This window comes from Pempheris klunzingeri, chromosome 1 (genome assembly GCF_042242105.1).
Source record: "Pempheris klunzingeri isolate RE-2024b chromosome 1, fPemKlu1.hap1, whole genome shotgun sequence".
Lineage (NCBI taxonomy): Eukaryota > Metazoa > Chordata > Actinopteri > Acropomatiformes > Pempheridae > Pempheris > Pempheris klunzingeri.
Genome location: NC_092012.1, coordinates 21,310,463 through 21,333,821, shown reverse-complemented (window position 1 = coordinate 21,333,821; position 23,359 = coordinate 21,310,463). Strand labels below are relative to the sequence as shown.

The window sequence follows — 23,359 nt, the reverse complement described above, 5'->3', positions numbered from 1 at the left end:
GACACCAGGGTACTGGGAGAAGTAAAGTTAATGGGGGTCTTCAGCTTTTCTATAAATTGTGTATGTGTCTGAATTTTAAAAATTGCGTGCTTTGCTGTTTTAGAAACTGACTTTTTGTGAATTTTTTTCCAGACCCAGTTTTAGTTGTACTGAATTATTTTGAAGTCATCTATAAGTAATGATTCTAAGAAAAACCTGAAAAATTCAATTAAGCACTCAAGCTACTGAAACTAAAGAACTACAACTAAAAACTCAAGCTGTAACAGAAATCTTCATTGTGGGCTTTGTTGTTTTATCCTGATTTGGAATACAGCAAAGACGGCTTTTTACGATGCCAGACACATCTGTGAATACAAAATGAAAATGCAATAGCAACTCTTGAGTCAATAGTGCTTGATAATTATTATAATTTTTGTTTGGAAGCTCTTGATAGAGTGGATGGTGGGCCACAACAGTTTTATGAACCTTATGGAAAGCTTTGTTACCCTCAGTCATGTGAATCTAGTTTGGTTTTGGTCATACCTGTTTGTGTGTCATTCACTGTCCTGGTAGGATGCTTCTCCTTTCCAGTTTTTTGTGAGGTCCCCCTGGGGTCTATCATTGGTCTGTTGCTATTGTCTATAGGTGTGCTCTTTGTGGGGCATATAATCCACAGACATCATTTAGTTTCATTTCTGTTGATATGCTATAAGCTATGTTCCCTGATAAAACCTTCTTGGAGTGACTTGTCCTGTGTCATCTGGTGGTTGTCAGACATTAAGTGATAGACATCTGATTAAGCTGTTAAGCTGTCCTGTTTGAATTACTTGTTCTAGTTCTAACAAATCTGGCTGATCAATTTCTTATTTTTTTTATGCACATAATTAGAATGATGGTGGCTTGATGACCTACACAGCAATACTGTGCCTGAATGAATCAGTAGCTTGAAGCTGCTTTGCTAATAAATGGGTTTTACTATGGAACTCCAGGTCTGAGGATCTCAGGAATTCAGGGTTTTAAATCTGTGCTGAGAAAACATTTGCATCCCAAAGCAGTTTTCTTTATCCTAGACCCATGTTCATTTCTTCAGTTTTTTTTTAAACTGTCAATGTTATATTTCATTATTTTTGTTCATAAAGCACTTTTAAAAATGCATTACAAATACATTTAAATAGGGCTTATTATTATGTTTAAAATGTAAGTATTAACCTGTCCTGACATCTTTTTACCAGATTAATGTACCCCAAAGACAATTAGGGATGGTGTTTGAAAGGGATCTTCTTGCGTTGGTGGGTATTTAGTTCAGGTGGTTACTTGGCACTCCCATGTTTATCCCATAATGTTATCTCAGCATGAGATTGTTAATTAGGAGCTTAATTTAGCTGTCGGCATATGTTAACATTGGCTTAGGCTGCCATTGTTAAGCCTCTGTTGGCTGGTGAGTCTGCTGTGGTACAGGAAGGCTTTCTGATATAGCCCTAACATAACATTACTTGATAAGACAATAACAAGGCTCTGCAAATGCCAGGTTAAACTGACACCCATGTCTCAGGATTCTATTGTATATGTGCTCTGTATCCCGTGACTCCAGATTCATCTAGCCTGCCTTCTTCTCCCCCACTTTTGGTACACTACATTCTCTACACAGACTCAACCACCTACACATTCAGGGATCACCAGTAGGTTTGGCACAAACCCAGTCAGCAAGGTTTAGAGCCACAGGTGTAGGCCAACCCTTACAATACGCATGTGCATGTGCATGTGCGTCACAAGCTCTGTTTAGAAATGTAGGCAACCAGCCAGCCACAGAGTTCTTGGAAAACCCAGGGGAAGGAATTAAATTTGTTTTAGTGAGCTCTGCTGGGAATCACTGCAAATATCTATCGTATATAAACCCAAATATAAAAAATGTAAAGGTTTTAATTCTAATGCTCTCTCTTATTAAAAGTTTTTTTTGTTGAATTATTATTTTATGCATTAATCAAAGTGTACTCTCTGCATTACTGTTATGATAAAACTTATGATTTTGCTTTTCAGTTACATTCAAGTCTAAGTCAGACCAATCCCTTATATTACCTTACATAAAAATCAACCTTAAGGTTTACATAGTGAGGTATAGAGTTTTTATTCTGATGACTAATTTGTTTCAGCAAGTTGGCATGATGCATACCTAACTCAGAGCATGGGTACAATTGATACATTTGTAGGAGTTGAAGCCCATCTTCTGTGTAAAGGACAGCCGCCAGATGTCTACACATTTGAAAAAGTGATTCATGAGTACTGAGCATTTAGCACTTGTTTGACAGGCCACAGAATATATCACATTTAAATGTGTTATTATTTATCTGTGGTATTTATCCCATGAGGCTTATAGTACATGTCATACTGGTACACTTGGGCTGTGGTCTCTTGGTCAGCAGCTCTTAAGGAGACCTGAAAGAGGAGACTGGGCTGAACACAAAGCCAGTCTGTACAGGGGATGTAAGCAGAGCCTGCTCTAATCAACCTGCTTGCCCACCACAAAGGGAACCCTGGTTAAGGTTACCTTCTAGCTCCAGCACCACATGGTGTTGGTGCTAGTGGGTAACCTAAGACAGTACTATGTGTTGGAGTATACGCACATACACATACACACGCACACATAAAGGCACACTCACACATTATATACTTGTTCAGTATGTAGACAGAAAAGTCGTGGGTGCACCAGCAGGAACCTGCTGCAGCAATGAGCTTGTCATCTTCTCTGGGAGAGACAAATCCTTCCCTCCCTTAGTAGTAAACTGGGCTTTCTCAGAATGTGGGCCTGTGTGTCACTGCCGGTCACAGGACCCTGACACACTTTGTGTGCAGTGAGAGTAAGAGGAGGGAGGAACAAAGTCTCTACGGATTATCTCCCAAGCGAGAATCCCCAAGCAGTGTGATGGTCAGCCAGAGGCCCGTTGAGCTTTGTGTCAGGAAGCCAAAGTGGATACCACCATAACCAGTGGGTCAGGCCGTTCTCTGTGGTTACCGTGAGAACACAGCGGCCTTTGTGGTGTCACAAACATCCAACAATCCACACTTCACTGAAACATCCCAGTGAGATGGAGCTATTATTAGCTTAGGTACAGCAAAGCCTCTTAGAGATCTTTATTTAACCGGATTGGCTGTCTGATGTATGGACACTTGAGGAGTGTTTGGCGCACTGGGCTTTCAGGAACAGTACAAGGGCTTTGCAAGCAAGGCCATTGATAAAATAGCAGTTCTGATTCCCTCTCCTCTCCTCTCCTCTCTTCTCCTCTCCTCTCCTCTCCTCTCCTCTCCTCTCCTCTCCTCTCCTTTCCTCTCCTCTCCTCTCCTCACTGACCTCCTGTCCTAAGGTGACTGGTGTTTGGCTCTGACTGGGGGGTTTCCCATCACCCACCCCTTTCCTCACACTGGGGGGTTTTAGGTAGCAGGCTAATCTTATCTCACAAGGAGAGGGCTGTGGGCCAGGTAACATGGTCGTCCCCTGTCTGACCCTCATCTGCAGCACTGCCACTTCTCTTCTGTATTATGATGCGTAGAAATATGCAAAAGCAGAAAAGCAGATGGATATTTTCACCCTCACCAAATGAGCATTCAGCCATTATAGAACGAGAGAGACCGACTATGATAAATAACATGGTGAATAAGAAAATGATTCATTTGAATTTGAACTCAGTGTGTTAAATGAATGTTGCACCACCAGCAGAGGGATTTCTAATCTGTTATCTGAGGAGTCTGAGAAAGAGACAGTCCAGAGACAAGATACTGCTCTAATTACTATCACTAGGCCAGCACAGACATCTAATACAAAGTCCAAGGCTACCACAGCGTAATATGTTTTTAAGATGTATATCAGATGTAAATTTTATCCAAATACCACAGGTAGTACACACATTTTATTTTAAAATGGCAGAAAAACTGCACTTTCTCCCCAGTAGTTTATACTAAACAGGTTATTAGCACAGGCTATCAAATACAAACTGCCCACATTAGTATCTAGTGACTGCTGCTTGCTATAGCACATTTGGCTTCACTGACTTGGCAATTTAAACTTTTCTTGTTTTGTCTTTTCTTCATTAAGTAAATTAGTAAGTTCCAAATTGACCACAAGCTGATTGGTAGCCAGTTGATTAGTGCATCCTTTACGAAATTCGCGTCAGTTGACGCAGGACTTGTAAGCCCTGGTTGGTATCAGGTGGTTTGCTGGACTTGAGACTCTGCATGAAGTTTAAATATATGCCATAGCATATTCATTTGGTATTCCATTACTTTGCACAAGACGCGAACTCTGACAATCCACAAATCAGGCAGAACTAAATTAAAGCACAAGGCAAATTTCACTGCAACTTTCATTCATTTTGCACTTGTAATTTGGGTCAAATTAGCACCTACTTTACAAAGGCAGCACCTCATTACTCAGTCAGCACCTGGAACTCCCCTGACCTGCCCTAAGTGATCTGTATTTCATTTTTGGTTGGTGTGATTCAACAGAGCTAAGATTAGCTTATCAGGTTGTGTTGTAGTTTAGCCACAACCCAGAAAATCAAACTGACAAATTCTGAAATTCTAAAAATATTCTTTTCAGAAAATGACAATTGTCAATGTGTGGCAATGTGGCAATTTTTCATTTAATGCGAATGCTTACCAAGTGAATGTGGAGAAGAAGCAAGGCAAGAATAGCAATGGGTTCAAATAGTGCAGCATTAGTAAGGATTATAATATTAAGTCTTGTGCGTGTGTGTGTCTGTGTGTGTGTGTGCGTGTATTTGTGTGTCCATGTTTGCTGCTGCCCTGTTTCTCACTTTTTCTTTCCTCTCCTCTTCCTCTGCTCTCTTTTCATGTTATTTCCCTGTTCGGGCTATCATCTTTTTCTCACAGCCTCTTTTTTTGCTCTCGACTCTGTTGTCCTCTTGCTCCTTGTCAGTCAGTCAGATGCTGTCGTCAGAGGATCCACTGCTGGGTCTTGTGACAGGCAGGCAGGGCCAGTGCGAAGCCGAGCAGCTATAAATAAAGAGCTTGCTGCTACTCCCTGTGTTGCTGTTGTTGGATAGAGAGGATATGAGGACAGAAACTCATGTTCTCCTTTTTAGAAAATTGTATCTGATTAGGCAAAGCTGTCATACTGGTATGTGGTTATCATATAAAGTCGTAGGGAACAAATGTGGGAAATTAATTTACTACCAAGGTATGGCCTAATTGTCTGTGCTTTAGATTTGAACATTTTAGTTTTTGTGTTGAATGAAACAAACTGGTAGGCAGGTAGGTACGAGGAATATGGGGAAGTGTTTTGTAATGATTTCATAACCTTATCCTGTACAAGCTGTGGTTTTAGCTAAGCTGGAAGTTTAATGAATGCTCATTGGCCTATGTTTGCGCCTGGGCCATTTTGCAAGTTTTCTAAATGACGTAAATCGTTGCATTTTTTTGTCTTAAACTCTCATAGTGAAGCAGAAGTTGTATTCATCACAGCTTAAAAGGCCAAAGATAGGACATGACAAGATCAGATCTTACATGATGCCTGCTTTGTTTCCCGTTTTATGTTGGTTTCTCTTCAGAAGGGGTAATGTGGTATGGGTTTTTTGATATAAAGTTGTGGTTGGGTGAGTGAACCTGTAAAAGTAAACTAAATAGAGTTTGAAAATTAAAGCATCTACTATTCTTACTGCACGATACATAAAACTTGATTGTCACAAGTTTAAATCTGCATGAAAGAATGTTTTTCCAGTGTTTTTAGGCATTAAAGAATATAAATTCCTATTATGTTTCTTGTTAAAAAAAAATGTCTCTGAATGTGAAATTCCCTTTTTACATGTGAAACGTTGGGAAGGGGGTTACTTCCAATGTGAGCAGCAGAGCATATCCAGTGGAAGTTTACCAATAACCTCTAACAGAGTAGTGCCAATACAGACAATGGGCTGGTATCTATTTGTTTGTGTGTGGGTGTGTGTGTTTGTGTGTGTGCTTACTGCCTGTGCCGGATGACCTTTGGTATAAATAGCCTGCCAGCGCTAGCTGTGATGACAGCCGACAGCATGCACCGTTGTGTGAATTTGTTTCCTGAGTAGAGCTGTTCATCGGTTATCCCTCTTGGAACAATGCCTGTATGACTGCCTGCTACCTAGCAACACTCTGGCCTCTAATTTCCTGAAACTGGGCTCAATTGCAAATGCTAACTCAGGGCGCATATGGGACTGTGACAAAACTATTTTATGCAATTTTGGCAGCCAAAGCCTGCCTCAAGCCTAGTCCTGGTGTGAAAACAAGGCCAGTGACCAGTTACACCTTTTCCTCTTATTGGTTTTAAAAGCAACTGGGGAGAGTCTGGACCACTTCTCTGTTCTGCTGCTGGAGTCTAAAGGCAAAAACATACAGCAACCGTAAATATGATTTCGGTGTCCTGGGTGCCTTAGTGTTTGCAGTTTAGCTGACCCTAATCATTGTTTAATGATGGATCTGGTGTGTTGGATTTAAGAACCAGCACGACCTCTAATCTTAGAAGAAAACTCTGTGTCTGCTACACTGGTGACTGATTTTGGCTGTGATGGGGATGATTAAACAGTGGGTTAGATGCAAATGGCTGTCAGCTATATGCCTACTTGTTTTTTGTCTGATCTGCATAAGCACAACCTTAGATCTTCCACTACATTATTAGTCATCCCAAAAATGTGACTGAGGGCATGTGACAAGAATATGGTGTAGTTTCTAAACTCTTGCTATTTTAAGACATTGTGTTTAAGTTGCTCTGGAGTTTTGTATCAATAGTATTTTTTATTGTACTTCTTCATCAACTCAATAAAGTCGAACTAAGCAACATAAAGAAAAAAACAACAGCAAATATTCCCCAGATTACTGTATCTTAATTCTCCCTTCCTGTTCTTCTCCTAGATCTGGAGCCTGATGACAACACATCTTTCTACATACTAAATGTGGGCCAGCCCCAGTCTATGGTCACCAACCATCAGTCTATTGGTCTGCCTCGTCATGGCATGCAGTCCCACTCCCAGGTCATCAGCACATCCCCACGCTATCAGTCACACAAACCAGGATCTGAGAATCTGAGCTATGAGGCACAAGACTCCAAGTACGGCAGCTCACCCCTGCTGCCCTCTGCTCCTGTGGAGGCACCGAAGGCCTTTGAGTGCCCCAGTATCCAGATCACCTCTATCTCTCCCAGCTGCCAGCAGGAGATGGATGCCAATGAGGAGGATTTGAGGGCCAATGGCCCTGATGGGGACTACCACGGTGACAGGCCCCTGTCCAGAGACCACCTGTATTTGCCCCTGGACCACTCATACCGGGACTCTTCGCTCAGCCCTAGCCCATGCAGCAGCCTCTCCTCTAGGAGCTGGTTCTCTGATGCGTCCTCCTGTGAATCATTCTCACACGTATATGACGATGTTGACTCAGAGCTAAATGAAGCAGCTGCCCGGTTCACCCTGGGCTCCCCGCTTACTTCCCCAGGCTGTCCCTCCCCTCAAACCAGTGGTGGAGTTTTGGAAGAGCAGCCTCCCTGGCAGCACCACCACCCCGCCTTTGTGCACCACTCCCATTCTGTCAGCCTGTCACCCCGACAGTCCCCCTGCCACTCGCCACGCACCAGTGTCACAGATGAAAATTGGCTTAGCCCAAGGCCACCTTCCAGGCCTTCTTCACGTCCCACCTCGCCCTGTGGGAAGAGGCGCCACTCAAGCGCCGACATCTGCTACCCCGGCTCATTGTCTCCTCATCACTCGCCCACACCCACACCAGGACCTTCACCTAGAGGCAGCGTAACAGAGGACACTTGGGTTGGCAGTCCTTCTATAGGCATGTCACCCTTCCAGTGCTGCCCATCTGAGGCAGACATCCCCTCCAAGACAAGGAAGACCTCACAGGACAGAACGGTTATACAGACTGGGAAAGGGGAATTGGGGCTAGATGACCAAGGGAATATGTCTCCTAATTTGGACTCTCCCTCCGACGAAGGCCTGCACAGCCTGAAAAAGGATGGGCCTGGGGAACAGTTCCTCTCAGTGCCCTCTCACTTCTCATGGAATAAACCCAAGCCTGGTCATACACCTATATTCAGGTACATTTCTGATATTGAGGAGAAAAAGGAGAAAAAGTGAACAATTTTGCATATAAGAATCGAAATTTAGCTCCATCTCACAGATGCTGTCATCTAATCTACATAGAGCAAATGATTCATGCAGATGTAGAAGACTCAGTGGGAGAGGAAATGTATGGAAAATTCAAATATTTTTACCTTTTTAAATGTCAGAGAAGACTTTCTCGCAACTATATGTTGCAATGCATTTGTTCTTCTCTACTTCCTGTTTGTGTCTGACAAAGACTTGGTGTCAGTCATGACTTCAGTATTAGCGCGGAATAGATTGTTAATAAATGACATCCTAAAACTTCAAAGTGTTTTTAACTTAGATCCAAAAGTAAAAGGTGGCATGGTGATAACTGATCATTTTTGTAAATGATTAAAGCAATCATTGCTTAGCAAGATGGCGCATGGCTTCAATCTTAAAAACAATTAGTAGGTCAAGGTTAAACAATAGAGCTCAGTGGTGAATGTTTTTATAGAGCTTTCTGAGCTGTCATAAAGATTGAAAACCCTTTTTGATCTACGTGACAAGTGTAAACATTGCAATGCAGTAAATTTGTATCAAACAGCAAGTTAGTTGAATAATAGGCTGGTTGATGGAACTCTGCAGATTAATGTTCAGTAACGGGGGAACTTTGAGTTTTGTATCAGCAGTATAAATCTGACTTAGTTACACCTTACAGTAATACAAGTTTATTATTGTGTGGAGAGAAAGACAGGGACACACAGCACTAGTTCACACACACACACACACACACACACACAAATACGCATGCACAATGTCCACATTAAAGAGTTATGGGTGCAATCAGAAACTCATAATGGAGATTTTTTAAAGAGAGGATTCTGCTGTCTGTTCTCAATGTGTGCAGCAGATGAAGACATGGCCTTGTTTGTGTGCACTGGCCCCTAGCACTGTAAATCAGCACAGGGCACATATGGCAAGGGGGCCACCACACACACACACACACACACATTCATAGACATAACACAAATGCTTGCTCACATAGACCTAACACTCTTCAGACAATAACAGGGTAACATTGTCATCTGTATGATGATTCACCATCATCTTTGCATCCTTCCACTTGTAAGTGAAATTTGGCTGAACCATGGCTAAGACAGTGACAGAATAATGTCTACATTGCTAGAGTTAGGTGCTATACCATGAAGAACACAGCAGCTACAACTTTTTTTAAACTATGTTAAGTATTTCCTTACATTTGTTCCTGCTAGAGTTACTGTATGATTGCCCAGCCTGCCTTCAATAGATGCTCTTGGTGGCAGAAAATACAGATTAGACAAAATTTTCAGATGTGACTTCTACAGCAGATGTGACTTCTGTACGCTCGTGGCTGCCATCAGACAGGAAGTCGTTGTCTGTTCCATTTTGAACAGATGGCCCACATGGAATGGGTGGGATTGGGTTGGAGTGAGTGGGTTTTCAGACACTTCCTTTGATTCCCTGAGCTGTCTACAATGAAATATTGATAACTGCTTAAGTGATAATTAAACAACAGGCCATTATTATGCTGCGGCAAATATATATTATGTATAGCCTCAGCCAGTAAGCAGAGCCTAAGCTAGAATTTGATAGCATAAAAAATAGCAAGTTAATCAGTACATCACTGGAATGAGTGAATGAACAATTTGTGCTTAGCTCATTAGCTGTATTTTTTGTTTTTGGATCTTGAAAGCACGAGTAACAGACACATATACCTAAATGTGATGAGAAAGCAGAGGTGCATGTGGTATTATTGCTAAGAGGTTATTTGTAAGCCTAGCAGTATATCACGAGGCAACCTGTGAAGATACACTGGGTTCCAGGAAGTAATGGACTTTTGATGTAACTGCAAGAAAACAATATAAAAGTACATATATAAGTACAATATATACATGATATATATTCATGGGTAAGCCTGTATTGCCTGACATTGACATTCTTGCAATGAGTGGGAGACTAAAGAGAAGACTAGGTGGGTTGTGGGAATGTGATGGACTGGGAGCCCCTACACCATGGCTTAGACATATGAGAAAGGTTATGCTATGTCAGGACATAGGCCACTGCTCCTGGCCTGCTCCGTCACAAAGCTCATATTTCCTCTGTTCTCCTCTCCTGTTACCGTAGCAGCCATGCAAACCCACACTTCCTGGGTGGTTATGTCATGGCTGCAGGGAGGAAAACAGAAGGGTTAGGATGCCTGTATTACACTGTGTTAGAGTGTTAGATCTTAGATAAAGCTGCTGTCAGATGAAAACCTTGTTTGATATTTAAACTTAAAAGGATTGAGAAACAGCTCAGTTTGAACTATTCTGGCATTACAACAGACCAAACATTCATCATTGCAGCTACTGAGCACAGATAGCCATATAGTCTACACTTTATAAACTTAAAGCAGGATAAGCAGAATAAGGAAATGACATGCAGCATCACATCAGATTTGCTCAGCCTGGCCGGTTAGTTTACAAGTTACAAATTTAAGTGGTTTTAGGTAACATTTTCATGTCATATGTGGCAGGAGAATCTGTAGAATGTGCCTCAGTTAGATTTGTAACCACAAGGCTACATTTAGCTCTTCCAAACTTCTATCAGACATGTGCCTTTCCATTTCAAAATATAGTCTTTCCTTTGCATTTGGTGCCAGTGTGTAAGACAGTTTATGAAATGAAATGGCTCCACTGAAAGCCTGACTCACATGTCTTTAATTCTGTCTGATCAGATTGCCCTGCATGTAGCCAGCACTTGACAGGTATTTGGAAAAGGAAGAATTAAGGGAGTCAGCTATGCTGGCTAAAACTTTGTAAACTTTCCCTTGAAAATTATTTCTACTGTCAAAGATCTATCATGCATTTTAGACTCAGTACGTTTGCATGCCTGTACTTGGAAAGCATTGGATAAAGCCAAATAAAAGCCCATGCCACCATGTCCCAGGGTGCACAAAGAGCCTACAGTGGCCAACACTGAGGTAGAGTTCAGTGTGTGGCATAGGGTGGCTGCCTCTTAGCCTGTAAGATAGCACATACTTGCAGCAGCCTGCAGTACAGAGTCAATTCACTGACTTCGGCCTAACATACACAGCCATAGATTTACAGACGTACGTTAACATGCACAGACACAGTAGGAGTGTGAATGCATACAATGACACACACACACATTTTAAATGGCGGATACTGCTGAGCTGAAAAACACAATAGTAATTTGTAACTGCTGTCAGACAAAACTCCTGGATGATAAATGGTAGGCCTCTTGGATCATGAATTATTAATTGTGTACAACAGTTGACATTGTGGTTTTTCATTCAATTCAAGTACCATGTCAAGTTAATCATGTATTCTATAGTAGTTCAGTTCAGTTACTACAGTGCAAACGTGTGTCAAAATAAGTCAACCAGTGATATAAACCAAGTAAACAATTAATCAAGAAAGAAAACTTAACAAACATAAACCAAACTGTAGATGAACAACATTCTGAAACTTGTTCTGGTAACATTTGAAGCTATCATCCACATAATGGTTATGAAAACGACAGAGACTGAAAGATAATGATTAAAATAATGACAAAGGTAAAAGATAATGATGATTTTAGTAAGTGTCCTCATGAGATATATTACACTCCTATTGAAATGAAATACATTTTGGTCCAGACAACCTCCTGTTTGTATTTGAATATAATTAATTAAATTATAATCAACAGCAATTTGACACATCACCAGACACAATGTTTGGTGGTTGATGCCACTGTTCTGAAAAGCCTAGGAGATAAACTGATCTAATGCACTCCGATGGAGAGACCTAGTTTCTCTGTGGAGAAGGCCATTGAGTGTGTTATTTTCGAGTGCAGCTGTTCAAATATGATTGTGGCCTGCACAGATAAAAAAAACAAGAGAGGCAGGGAGGAAAAGCACACAATGCCAGCTACACTGCACATAAAATCTACTCTTCTATAGTATGCACACAGATTCACACACAGTAATTTACTCACTGTTTGAGACACACACAGTCATCTTACCACCCATTCACTGACCCACACAGAAGACTCCCTTAAAAAAAAGCCCCCCTTAGAAAATGATTCACGCCTAAGGGCTTAACATGACCTATTACAAGTGTTATGTTTAAGAACAGGATTCATGCATGTGGGTATTCCAGTGATTCACTGTCTAGTGGGGTTAAGTACACTGCATTTTATACCTCAGTCTCAGACCATGGAAGGGGAATACCACCTTTTCAGCTTTTGAATATTTTCAGACAGCCTTAAGACAGGTCATTGTCATCAGTCATAAAGGAGACAGCTTTTTTCTTGGTTGGCCCTACTGTGAGATGTCACATTTCTGTACAGAATAATTTTAAATGTTGAAAATGTGATGGGAAATTCTTTCTGTTAAGGCTGTTCAAATGTTTCCTGTCATCATTGATAAGATTCTGTAGGATTCTTTGTTCTCAGTGTTAAACTTAAGGCCAGTTCAAATTTATCTGCATCAATTACTCCAACCATAAACCCCTTCACTGAATGAATCATTGGCCACATCTTTTACACAACACTGTGCATCAATATGGTTTCATACCAACGCCCTAATATACTCATCCTCTTTGTGTGGGTGTGTGCATGCTTGTGTTATTCTCTCCTCAGGACATCCTCACTGCCCCCTCTAGATTGGCCGCTGCCAAGCCAGTTTGGCCAATATGACCTGAAGATAGAGGTACAACCCAAAGCCCACCACCGAGCGCACTATGAAACCGAGGGCAGCCGAGGAGCCGTCAAAGCAGCATCAGGTGGCCACCCAATCGTCAAGGTAACATATTTGGGCACTTTCCCACACATTTGGGGCATTAACTGCCGCTCAGCCAAAAGCAGTGTCATTAACCTCCACTGTTTCATAGCTTAAACCTGACACTGTTAAGACCATTATGATCTTAGTGGTGAAAAACATTCGTCCTGACCTCTTATGCATAAAAAGCTCTTTTTTTTTTAAGTTTCATGAACTTTGGTTTTTCACCCCATTAAACAAAATATGAGCACTGATGTCTTCACCGTGCTGAGGATTCTATCTCCCCCTGAGGTCAGGACAGATTTACTGTGTCAACATGATGCTGGCCATGCATTAGTTAAGCTAACCACATAGCTAAGACATCAGCTCTTGCTGCCTCTGTCAATTAAATCATACAGGGAAGGAAGAGAAATCAGCTGAAGTTTGCAGGGATTGCCTCTACCTTAGTGTGAAATGTATTTTATCCTCACAGTTGGAAAAGGGAAACATCCCTCCCGCTTATAATACAGATTCCTATATTTGAATGATGAGTTGAATACATCATTGGACCATAAATAAGTAATTGTTCAGCCTTATTTCTCAAACACCAGCTGGTTATGAATGAGCATTGCATTTAGGGTTTCATTTTACATATTTGCATGTGTGGATTGTCACACAGATCCTCTCCCACAGCAAGACTGTCAGTCAACCTGTTGAGGCAGGAAGACAAGCAGGCAGACAAGAGCGCTGTCACTGTAGCCCAGTCAGCTGGTCTGTCATTCGATAGCACCTGCGACGGACGAGGTGATCCTACACAGAGCCACTGCTGCTTTTCTCTCCCAGAGACTGAGAGAGAAAGATAGAGAGAGAGAGCGGAAGATTTCAGTCCCATTAATATTTCAGGATCGCAGTGACAGGCTTCCTTTGTGTGTATGATTAAGGGCTGGACCATGATCATTGCTGTGGAACCCAACAATGGCTGAGTTCAGGCTGCCAGTTCGGTCAGCTGTCCAATGAGCCCAGTGGCATTGCCACGTATGGGCCACTGTCCTCAGTATATCCTGCACACTTGCATCCAGTCTACTAGTAGGCAATGGAGCCTACATCATTTGTAGAACTGTGAAATGAAATAAATGCAACCTGTTGAGTTTTGTTTGCCCTTTAAATGCTACTTAATTACTACGACACCCCCCATGAAAAATCAGCAAATGTTATGAGTATCTAAATGTAATGTATTCTATCTGTAGTAAATACAGTGTAAGCACAAACCAATTTGTGCATAATTAGTATTAGTTTTGTTAATATTGGATTGGATTATTGGCAACATGTGTTGTTGTTGTTTGGGCATACAGATGGGGAGTATGTCAGTCCTTAGGCTAAAGCAGTCAGCACTCTTGATGCACAGTATAGAGAAGATTTAACAATTAAAAGAAAATACAACAATCGAGCAGCTGTGGACAGAAAATTTCCTGAAACAACAAGGAAGCCCAAATTACTGCCATTTGTTGCTTTAGAAACAGCCCATGTCCTCATACATTCAGTCATGCAGGCTCCCTCCAGGCCAATCATTAACCATTTCAACCTCAGTTAGAACAAGATTCTATCCTGCCATATGTGACGATGCATAATTTAGCTGTCAAATGTTTTCAACCAAGCGTTTGCCACGCTTGCCCTCATTCCTCATCCCCACAGGGAATTGGTTTTAGCAGTTTCCCCGCAGAAGCTAGTGAGTAAGGAGTTGATATCTGAGGTCAGACAAGGCAATTTCAAAGCAGATTTCAAACCCAGATCAGGAAATCTGCTCTACATGCTTAGCCCTGACAGTCAGTGCAGCCTGATTTACTGTAGCGTGATGACACCAGACAGTTTTCATCATTTTTTATAATTTCACATTTTTTAATGTCTTTATTTTCTGTTATTTAGGTTATTGGTTTTTTTTGGGCTAAAACTTGATTCGCATCAGGATTCAAATCTAAAGCAACATAACAGCTAATAGTTTAGATCAAGGAGGTAAAATCAGATGATAAGGTGCAAGAGAAGTTTACTTCCACTCATGGCCTTCCTTTAAATGACAAGGTTTACAAATCACTGTGTTCTGTTCACAATAAATTGGCAAACAATAAAGCTCCTGTAAGATCATTTGGACGAGTGCTTCAACCCTTAAAAGAAGTTGGTGTTTCTTCTGTAGACATTCCAGTGTGGCAGAGAAAATGAAAATGAAATGTAGTTTTGCTGGGATGCTCTGTCTTGATCACACTGACACACATCTATGTGTTGTCAGGGACAGAAGGAGCAGACAGAGTGAGAAAAGCACACAGACAACATTTGCTTGTCATGAGCAGCGGTTTGCACACAAAGAAAACGTTGACAATGAAGGGAGGGGGAGCAAATGTTTCATATGTTTCATTATGTGTTTGATTATAGGGTATGTGGGATATTAAACTAAAGACATCATTGTATATTCACCTTTTATGCATACTCTACTCTTTCAGGGGTGGCAGTTTGCAACCTTACTAATTTTAACAGCTCAACACTGACATAGTAATGTCCTGCTGTAAATTGCTAATCCAGAAATGACTACAGGTTTCCTGTTTATTGACCACAGTGACACCCCTCTCTTATCCTTTACAGAGAAGTTTGTGCTCCAGAATAATTGTAGGATAGCCTTATACAACCTGCCTTCTTTAGCATGGGCAATAAAAAACACTGAGAGTCAACATGAAGTTAACAGCTGGCCTGTGCTATGTGAAGATAGATAGTATCTTCACTTGTCCAGCAGGTCTAACAGTCGCTCTTTGTTTACTAAACACCCACTCCTCTATTGTTAGTACTAGGGTTAGCCTCTTTTTGATGCTCTATGCAAAAAGGTACCACATTGAAAGGTCATGTCTTCACACTGTGATGTCATTATTGTTTTTACAGAAACACATTTACTTGGAAAGACCAACATACACACATTGTGCTTAACATTATTGTTTGGCGTTCGAAGAACATGCATTGAGAAGCTGGATGGAAGGTCAGACGTTAGAATTAATGCTAAGAAAAAAGTATAAACGCGAGAGAATCATTGGAGGGAATTCAGCCACTGTTTTGACTGTGTTAACAATCTTGCGCATATCATGTTTCCCAGGTGCACTGTATGTGTGTGCAAGCTATACCCTGGAGGCAGAATGACACTGGTGCCAGCGTGTGTGAGAGCAGTTTCTCTGCCAGAGAATCTGAATACTTAGATTGGACACTTCTGACTTTATTTCAAACATTACTTTTGGTGGGCAGCTCTAAGCAGGAGCTTTTCTGTGTTACGATGGCAAACATGGATATATAGTCGTATGCATTTTCAAACACACAATACTTCTCCACAGTTTGTACTTCTACGTCATCTGCACCCAGCGGGACCTCTCGTTCTCCTTGGGTCTTGACACTAGTGGTGTGATGTCACCAGATGACGGCATAGCTACCATCTGGACATGGTGATGACTTCCTTTTGTGGCCACACGGTCGCCCAGATCAGTGCTCCACTGAGCTGCTGTGTCAATGGAAAACAAGAGAATTTCAGAGGGGATGTGGAGTTGGTCTAGTTCACAAACATTTAAGATCTAAAAATGCTAGCGTGTATGTTGTCTTCTCCTCAGTGTTTTAATCCTAAATTCTTGTTGCCTCGTGTTTTTCATCAGGCCTGTTGGACAAACTACTGCTTTATCAGGCAGAATCAGGGCTGTGTCTGTTGTTTGATTTCTTCGTCTGGCCTGTTTGAAGCTTTCAAAATGGGACTTCTTGGCTTAAGCATTTGTATTTTGGGACCATACAATAACAAGTTGGAGCCCTCAGCAGAAGGAAATGCCACCCAATATTCCACTGTATAGTCAAATCAAGCACACTTGTTATTAACCCAGAGTTTTTCCACAATTTATGCATATTTTTTCCACACACCCACACACACACACATATATATATACACTGTATGTTAGAGCATTGTTGGAGGGAAACTGAGATTCAAGAATTTCATTGCCAACATCTGCTGCCTGTAATTGTTGAGCATATGACAATTATAGAACCTGAACTTGAACTTGGCTGATAATAGCAGTCAAAACTAGAGAAACTAGAGATCTAAACATGGCCATCTTTACGTTTCAGAGGTGCTAAGAGAGCTTATCCATGTGGCTTGAGGGAAGTTCTGTGGCATATAACCAGGCCTCCTCATCTGGTGAATGGGCCTCTTTCAAAGTGCTCTGATAGCTGCAGTGCTCAAATTCTTTATCACCACTTTACTCGGTTTGAAAAAGTTAACTTCATGGACTGCTGCATCTCTGTCAAGATCAAGTCTGCTGTTACCATTGAATTGCATCAAGTGAAAACCTGTCAAAGAAAGCAGTTGCTTAGGCTTGTGGGTCCTTCTTGTGGGACCCACACGCTGCTTACTTCTGCCTACAGTGATGTCTCTGGTCTTGTCAAGAAGGTCATATTTGATTGGTGTAAATGGCTTTCAGTCCAGTAACCTTTGCTTGCAGTTATGAGAGCTGTGTATACTCTACTTTGAAGCTCAAACTACTCTCTTTTAGCAGATGAAGCACTGGTTTCAAGTATTATCTCACAGTAACATAATCTATAGCTTAGAAGGCACTGGCACACTCTTGCAGACGAGCCAGGGCTTCGTTTACACACTCAAGGATGTTTCTGTTCCAGTGAAGCCACCAATGCCTGATGTTTCTGTGTTCAGCCAGCTAGTGAGGGGCGTCTGTGGCTCAGAACTACAGTCAGTCGGAAGGTCGGCGGTTCGATTGGGCAAGATGCTGAACCCCAATTGGCTCCTGAAACACAGCTTCAGTGTGTGAATGTGTGTGAAAGAATAGTCTCCTCCTCCAGTATGAATGATGTGTGAATGAGGATGTGATGTAAAAGCACTTTGAGTGGTTGAAGTGATTAGAAAAGTACTGTACAAATGCAGACTATTTACCATAAAGACCAAGACTGCTGGATCACCTTCAGGTGGAAGGTCAGAACAGATGAAGTATGATGCTACTATAAAATGGCTCAATGTTTTGGCATTCTCTTGTCAAGTTTTGAAGTCTGATTTCTGAAAAAGTTTACATCATAAACTGATGTTTGTTTTTAATATGTAAAGAATAAAAGTAGCTCTCAGCAACTGCATTTTACTCAAGTGCTTTTGATGGGACGTAAGGAACTGTAAGGAACGTTTAACTTGACCCTTTTCTGCGAGATGGATATTTTCCAGTTTGGGCATATACTATCTTTAGTATCAGTGCTTTAAGTTACTCATATTTCTGACTCAGTGGAGCTCATCCAGATTTCTCAGAGAAAAGGCTTGTTAATTTTTCAGCTTGCCTGTGCAGAATTTAATGACTCAGTTGAAGAGCAGTTTTAGGTCAGTGATTTTTAACCTGTGGTTTTGGGCCCCAGACACCAGATGTAATAGCTGTTAAGAAGTGTAGCCACAGAAAATAAGAGGCATGTGGAGCTCAAGTCAGAAATATTCAGCTTTAATACATTTACTGTTATACTCAAACAATCTGATGCTGTGGGCTGGTGCTTTGTGTGTACTCTGCCACTTTAAAAGCATTGGAGTATCTGGTGTGTGGTGCAGTATATTAATCAGCAGACATGCAATTAAAATTATGTAGCAGTAACTTATACTCTGGCGACACAAGGACACTTCACTCAAGGAACAGTCTAAAACATGAGACTGCAGGGCGTTGGGAGATTGACTCCAACTTGGCCCGCTAATACTAATAAGAGTGATCAGCCATCTCAAGAGAGACAGGGGTGTCATAAAACCTTGGCTGGCAATGGCAATAGCAGTGAGCTCCCTTTCTGTCTGCATGTACGGTAGCCAGACAAACAAAGAGCACAACGTGTGACAGTGTTTACATTGAATTGTTTTGACAGTCATGATTCATAGCATTTGGTTCTGTGAGGAATGTGCCGTATTCCCATGCGAAGACTGCCACTTATGGCCATTAGTATTGTTACTATGGAATCAGATTTGTTTCAAAAGTTTCAAGCAAAACTTATTAAAAGTCAATCAAAATAAATGGATTTGAGAGAGAAAAAAATGAACTCAAGCAAAAAAATTATAACCTTCAAAATAAAAAATGTCTCTTGAAAACAAATAACTCTGTCTTTTATTTTGTTCAAGAATGTAGTTTTGCTCTCGCCCTCTCTCTCTTTTGGTTACGCTTCTGGCTTTTTCGTTTGCGCTGCCAGATTCTTTGTTTGAGTTTTGACACAAACCTATCGAGTGGGCGGGCTCTTTCAAGGGCGCGTTCCTATTGGCTGTTGAGTTTTTGAGCGACACGGCTGTGACCCGGAGGTTGTTCCCCTGTTTGCTTGAATTGACTCCTGGGGATCACTTTAATCTTGAAGCAGTTGCTTGTATGCCCCCCTATGCTTCCTCTTCATGCATGCCTTGCATGGCGAATGAAAGATTCTTTCTCCCACTTGATGATTAGAAAAAGTTCAAAAAACTTTATAGATCCCCAGGAGTCAAAAACTCAACAGCCAATAGGAACGCGCCCTTGAAAGAGCCCGCCCACTCGATAGGTTTGTGTCAAAACTCAAACAAAGAATCTGGCAGCGCAAACGAAAAAGCCAGAAGCGTAACCAAAAGAGAGAGAGGGCGAGAGCAAAACTACATCCTTGAACAAAATAAAAGACAGTTATTTGTTTTCAAGAGACATTTTTTATTTTGAAGGTTATAATTTTTTGCTTGAGTTCATTTTTTTCTCTCTCAAATCCATTTATTTTGATTGACTTTTAATAAGTTTTGCTTGAAACTTTTGAAACAAATCTGATTCCATATGTTACCAGCCACAGTGTAGCTTTGTTGAAGTCCATCTGTTAGTTGAACTTTTATCCATTAGAACAATTACCACTTTTCCACATGTAAAGCATGATAAAATAGGAAACTGTAACAGAAAGCCTGTCCCTTTGTAATCTACAAGTTGCCAGAGAAAGCTTTGAAGCTTCTGATGGTTGACAGAACGTTCGTACGGTAGAGATACATTTGTAGAATGAAATATGTTCCACTATACAATATACCCAGTCATGGTTTATACAGTCATAGAATGGAAAGCACATGTTGTAACACTGTTAATAATGTTATTTAAAAACGTGCAACATCCAAATGGTTCTCAATAAGTTGCAATATTGTTGACCACCTGACCTTTTTAAAATGATTGTACGTTAGAGGATGGCCTTGGTCTGTGCCTGGCTGACTGTTTTAGCCATTCCTCTGGGGCTAGCTGCAGACCATAATCGGTACACCTGTTGCTAGGAGACATATAAGTCCAAAGCCTCTCTGGCTGGCTGAGGTATCCTTGTGCGTATTTAACCAGCTTAATTGAGTGCTGCTGCACCCACACAAATATAAGGAGCCCCTCTGGTATTAGCTGCTGCTGCGGATAGAAGCAGGCAGACACAACAGAAAAAGGCTGTCATTGAATACAGTGAAGAAACACAAATGAATACACACAAACACTGCAGGACACAAGTCTGAAAAAACAGACCATTGGAAGAAGTATTATGTCCATCTTTAAACTTGTTGTGACAGTTAATAAATCTAAATGAAGCCATGGTGTCTAGTAACAAGGATTTGAAAGAGAGTATGACAGAAGCTGTCCAAGACAGCCTAGTATTTCCACTGGCTTGGATGCATGAAATGATTTTGATCTCAGGGCTTGAATGCACAGCCATGACCCCAGCGTTGCCTCTTTGTTTCTTGTCTCTGTCATTCACTCTCACGTTTTCAGGTCTTTATTTTGTCAATCCCTGTCTTATCTGCTTTCTCTCTTCCTCTTACTTGCCCTCTTACTTTGCACCACAGTGAAGCTTTTGCCTTGACAGGTTTTCCTCCCGCTCTGCTAACTCTCTCACTAGACTGGCTGCCATAATGGAGAGACATACAGACAACAATGCAGAGCCATGCGGTTTGCACTGTGTGAAGTGGCTGGAGCTAGTGTTGCTTTGCCCCAGGGCTGTATTTGATGTAAACATGTTGGAAGCTTGGCTCTCATTTGTTGTAATCAGGCTTAGCACACAGCGAGAAAACAGTCACTGAGAGCGGGAGGGAGGAACAGAGAGGTGTGTGTGTGTGAGAGAGGGAGAGAGTGGGGGAGGACAGAATGGGGAATAAGAGGAATTGAGCTTGGATCAGTCTAGCAATGCCATATACAGCCCTCATGCAGTATACAGTAAACGCTCCTGTGTGTGTGTGTGTGTGTGTGTGTGTGTGTGTGTGTGTGTGTGTGTGTGCGCGTGTGTGCATGTGCGTGTGTCTGCGCATGTATTGACCTTGTTTAAACAAACAGTCAACCGGCCCCCTGGCTCTCTCTGCCCTCCCTAGTGTGCTGGGCAAACAGCAAGCCTGCGTGAGCTGAGCTGTGTGTGTGTGTCCATAGATCCCAGGTCGTGGTGCCACAGTGCCACAGCAGGAAAACCATTGCCAGATAAAATGGGCCCACTTGTGACCTTGACCACCATTGCTCCTGTTTTTACATCTGTTGCATACACTTGCTAGCCAGACTGTCACACACACACACGCACACACACACACACAGAGGCAGTCATTCACTCACTGTCTGTCTCTGTGTCACATGTCACATCTACACACGCACACATCACAAATCTTTCCAAAGACTACAGTTTACACCAAAGTTAGTGCGCTTAAATCCACACATACTAACACACCCCCCCTCTCAGACACAAGCTACAGGGCTGTAGTTTACACCAGTGTGAGTGCACGTAGCACACACACACACACACACACACTCTGACACTCCTGCATACACACAAGAGTCTCACCATGGCAACAGTTGAGCAACACAGGGAAACAACTTGGCAGAGTCAGGCGCTGGCTGTGAGAAAGTGTCGAGTTACGGCAGAGGGCTGGAGCTGAGGTAGGTGAGAGGAGAGGACAGGGACAGAGAGGAGAGAGTGACAAAGGGAAAAGAGTGGGGATGGGATGAGAGGAGGAAGGGAGGTCAGGATAGGAGAGGGTGGATGAAGAAGTGAAGAGGAAGGATGAAGAAAACAGCGACAATAAAAAAAAAAGCAGAGGGTACAGTGAGAAAAAGAGATGAAGACAGAAAAAATGAATTCAGGTAGTTGTTGATGAAACACATGATGTGAAGTGGGTCCATGTTTTGTTGCAGGGAGAGGCTGATGTACACCCTCTTAGCATGAATGTAATATCCCATTATCAAAACTCTTAGGGCCCAGATCTCAAACAAAAGTTACAACACATTGGTATGTGTGTGCCTTGGTGGCTGTTTATGTGTGTTTGCAGTGATGGGAGATGTTTTCCCCTCAGCTTGCTAGCCTTATTACTGGATCAGTGGAACAGATGAAGGCCAAAAATAAGTGGGGACTTTATTTAGTGGGAGCTCAGTATGTAACCGTATCCAGTGGTTTTATTTTAGGGGAGAGAGTTCATTCTAAACTCGATCCATAGTCAGAAGCAGCAGCCATGAGTTAGTTACAAGCTTCAGCGAGCACAGACCTTGGGACATGTGACTGGTTTTAATGTCAGTGTGGTTTAATATAAGAGCTGATCTCTATCAGGCCTGAGTTACTTGCTGACTGACCAGCTGGGCTCAGTGCACTCTGGACAGGCAGAAAGGTGAAGAGTTAAAAGTGCAGAGACCACCCTCCCGTGGTATTTCACACTCAAGCATAGATTTAGGGGGTGGCGGAGGGGTGACTCAGGAATGTGAAACAAGTCAAGGGTGTGTGTCGTGTGCATTTCACTGTTGAGCAGCCTCCTCCGCTTGGTATTATCCATGTGTGCTTGTTTACATGTCCCGCTGTTTGCAGGTGGCGCTTCACTCATTTTCTGAACTGAAGGTGCAAATAGGCCCCTGAAGCATGCTTTGACCACTACAGTATCTGAGGACCTCATGGTATCATTGTAGTGGACAATTGTTCCACAGATTTAAGGCTGTCTGAAATATAATGCTTGTTATAGTAAGCTAGAGCCAGCTGCACTGATTTGAAAGTTCAAGTAGAATCAAGTGATATTGTAAAAATAACAACCTCTACCCCATGTGTACCAGTACCATGTACTGATCCCTTGTTATTCAAGTAATGTGTTCAGTCACTGGTGACTGTATTAGATTTGTTATTTTTTACTTACTTTTCCAATTGCCTAAATGAATTGAATTGAACCAAATAGAGGAAACTCCAAACAAAAAATGTTTTTAGAAACAATTATGACCAAATTAGTCCGGCTGTGTGGCTGTTTCCGTTTGACCGGGAGTGTTGATTCACTAGGACTGCTGAAGTGAGCCCTTTCCTTCTGGCCCTCTAATCAGGTTTTCCTGGTTGATTATTTGATTTGGAAAGATCTCCTGGCCTGTTAAGTGTATGTTTGTCAACACTCTGGCTCCACACTAAATCCCTCATGTGAAGAGACAGAGAAATAGAGACAATACAAGAGGACAGGCAGAGGCAGAGATGAAGAGAGGAAATGGAAGGAAAGGGGGAAAAAAGAGGGACTTTTAATGGTGACAGTGTAGTGTTGGAT

At 41.9% G+C, this 23,359-nt stretch overlaps 1 protein-coding gene across 1 annotated transcript in view; it reads left to right on the top strand.

Moving 5' to 3' along the window:
* The window catches only part of nfatc3a (nuclear factor of activated T cells 3a), a 58,022-nt gene that overhangs the window by 10,872 nt on the left and 23,791 nt on the right, over positions 1–23,359 (top strand). The window contains exons 2-3 of the mRNA XM_070830467.1: positions 6,871–8,053; positions 12,705–12,867. Of these exons, the coding sequence (XP_070686568.1) occupies positions 6,871–8,053; positions 12,705–12,867 (1,346 nt within the window). The remainder of the gene's footprint in view (positions 1–6,870; positions 8,054–12,704; positions 12,868–23,359) is intronic.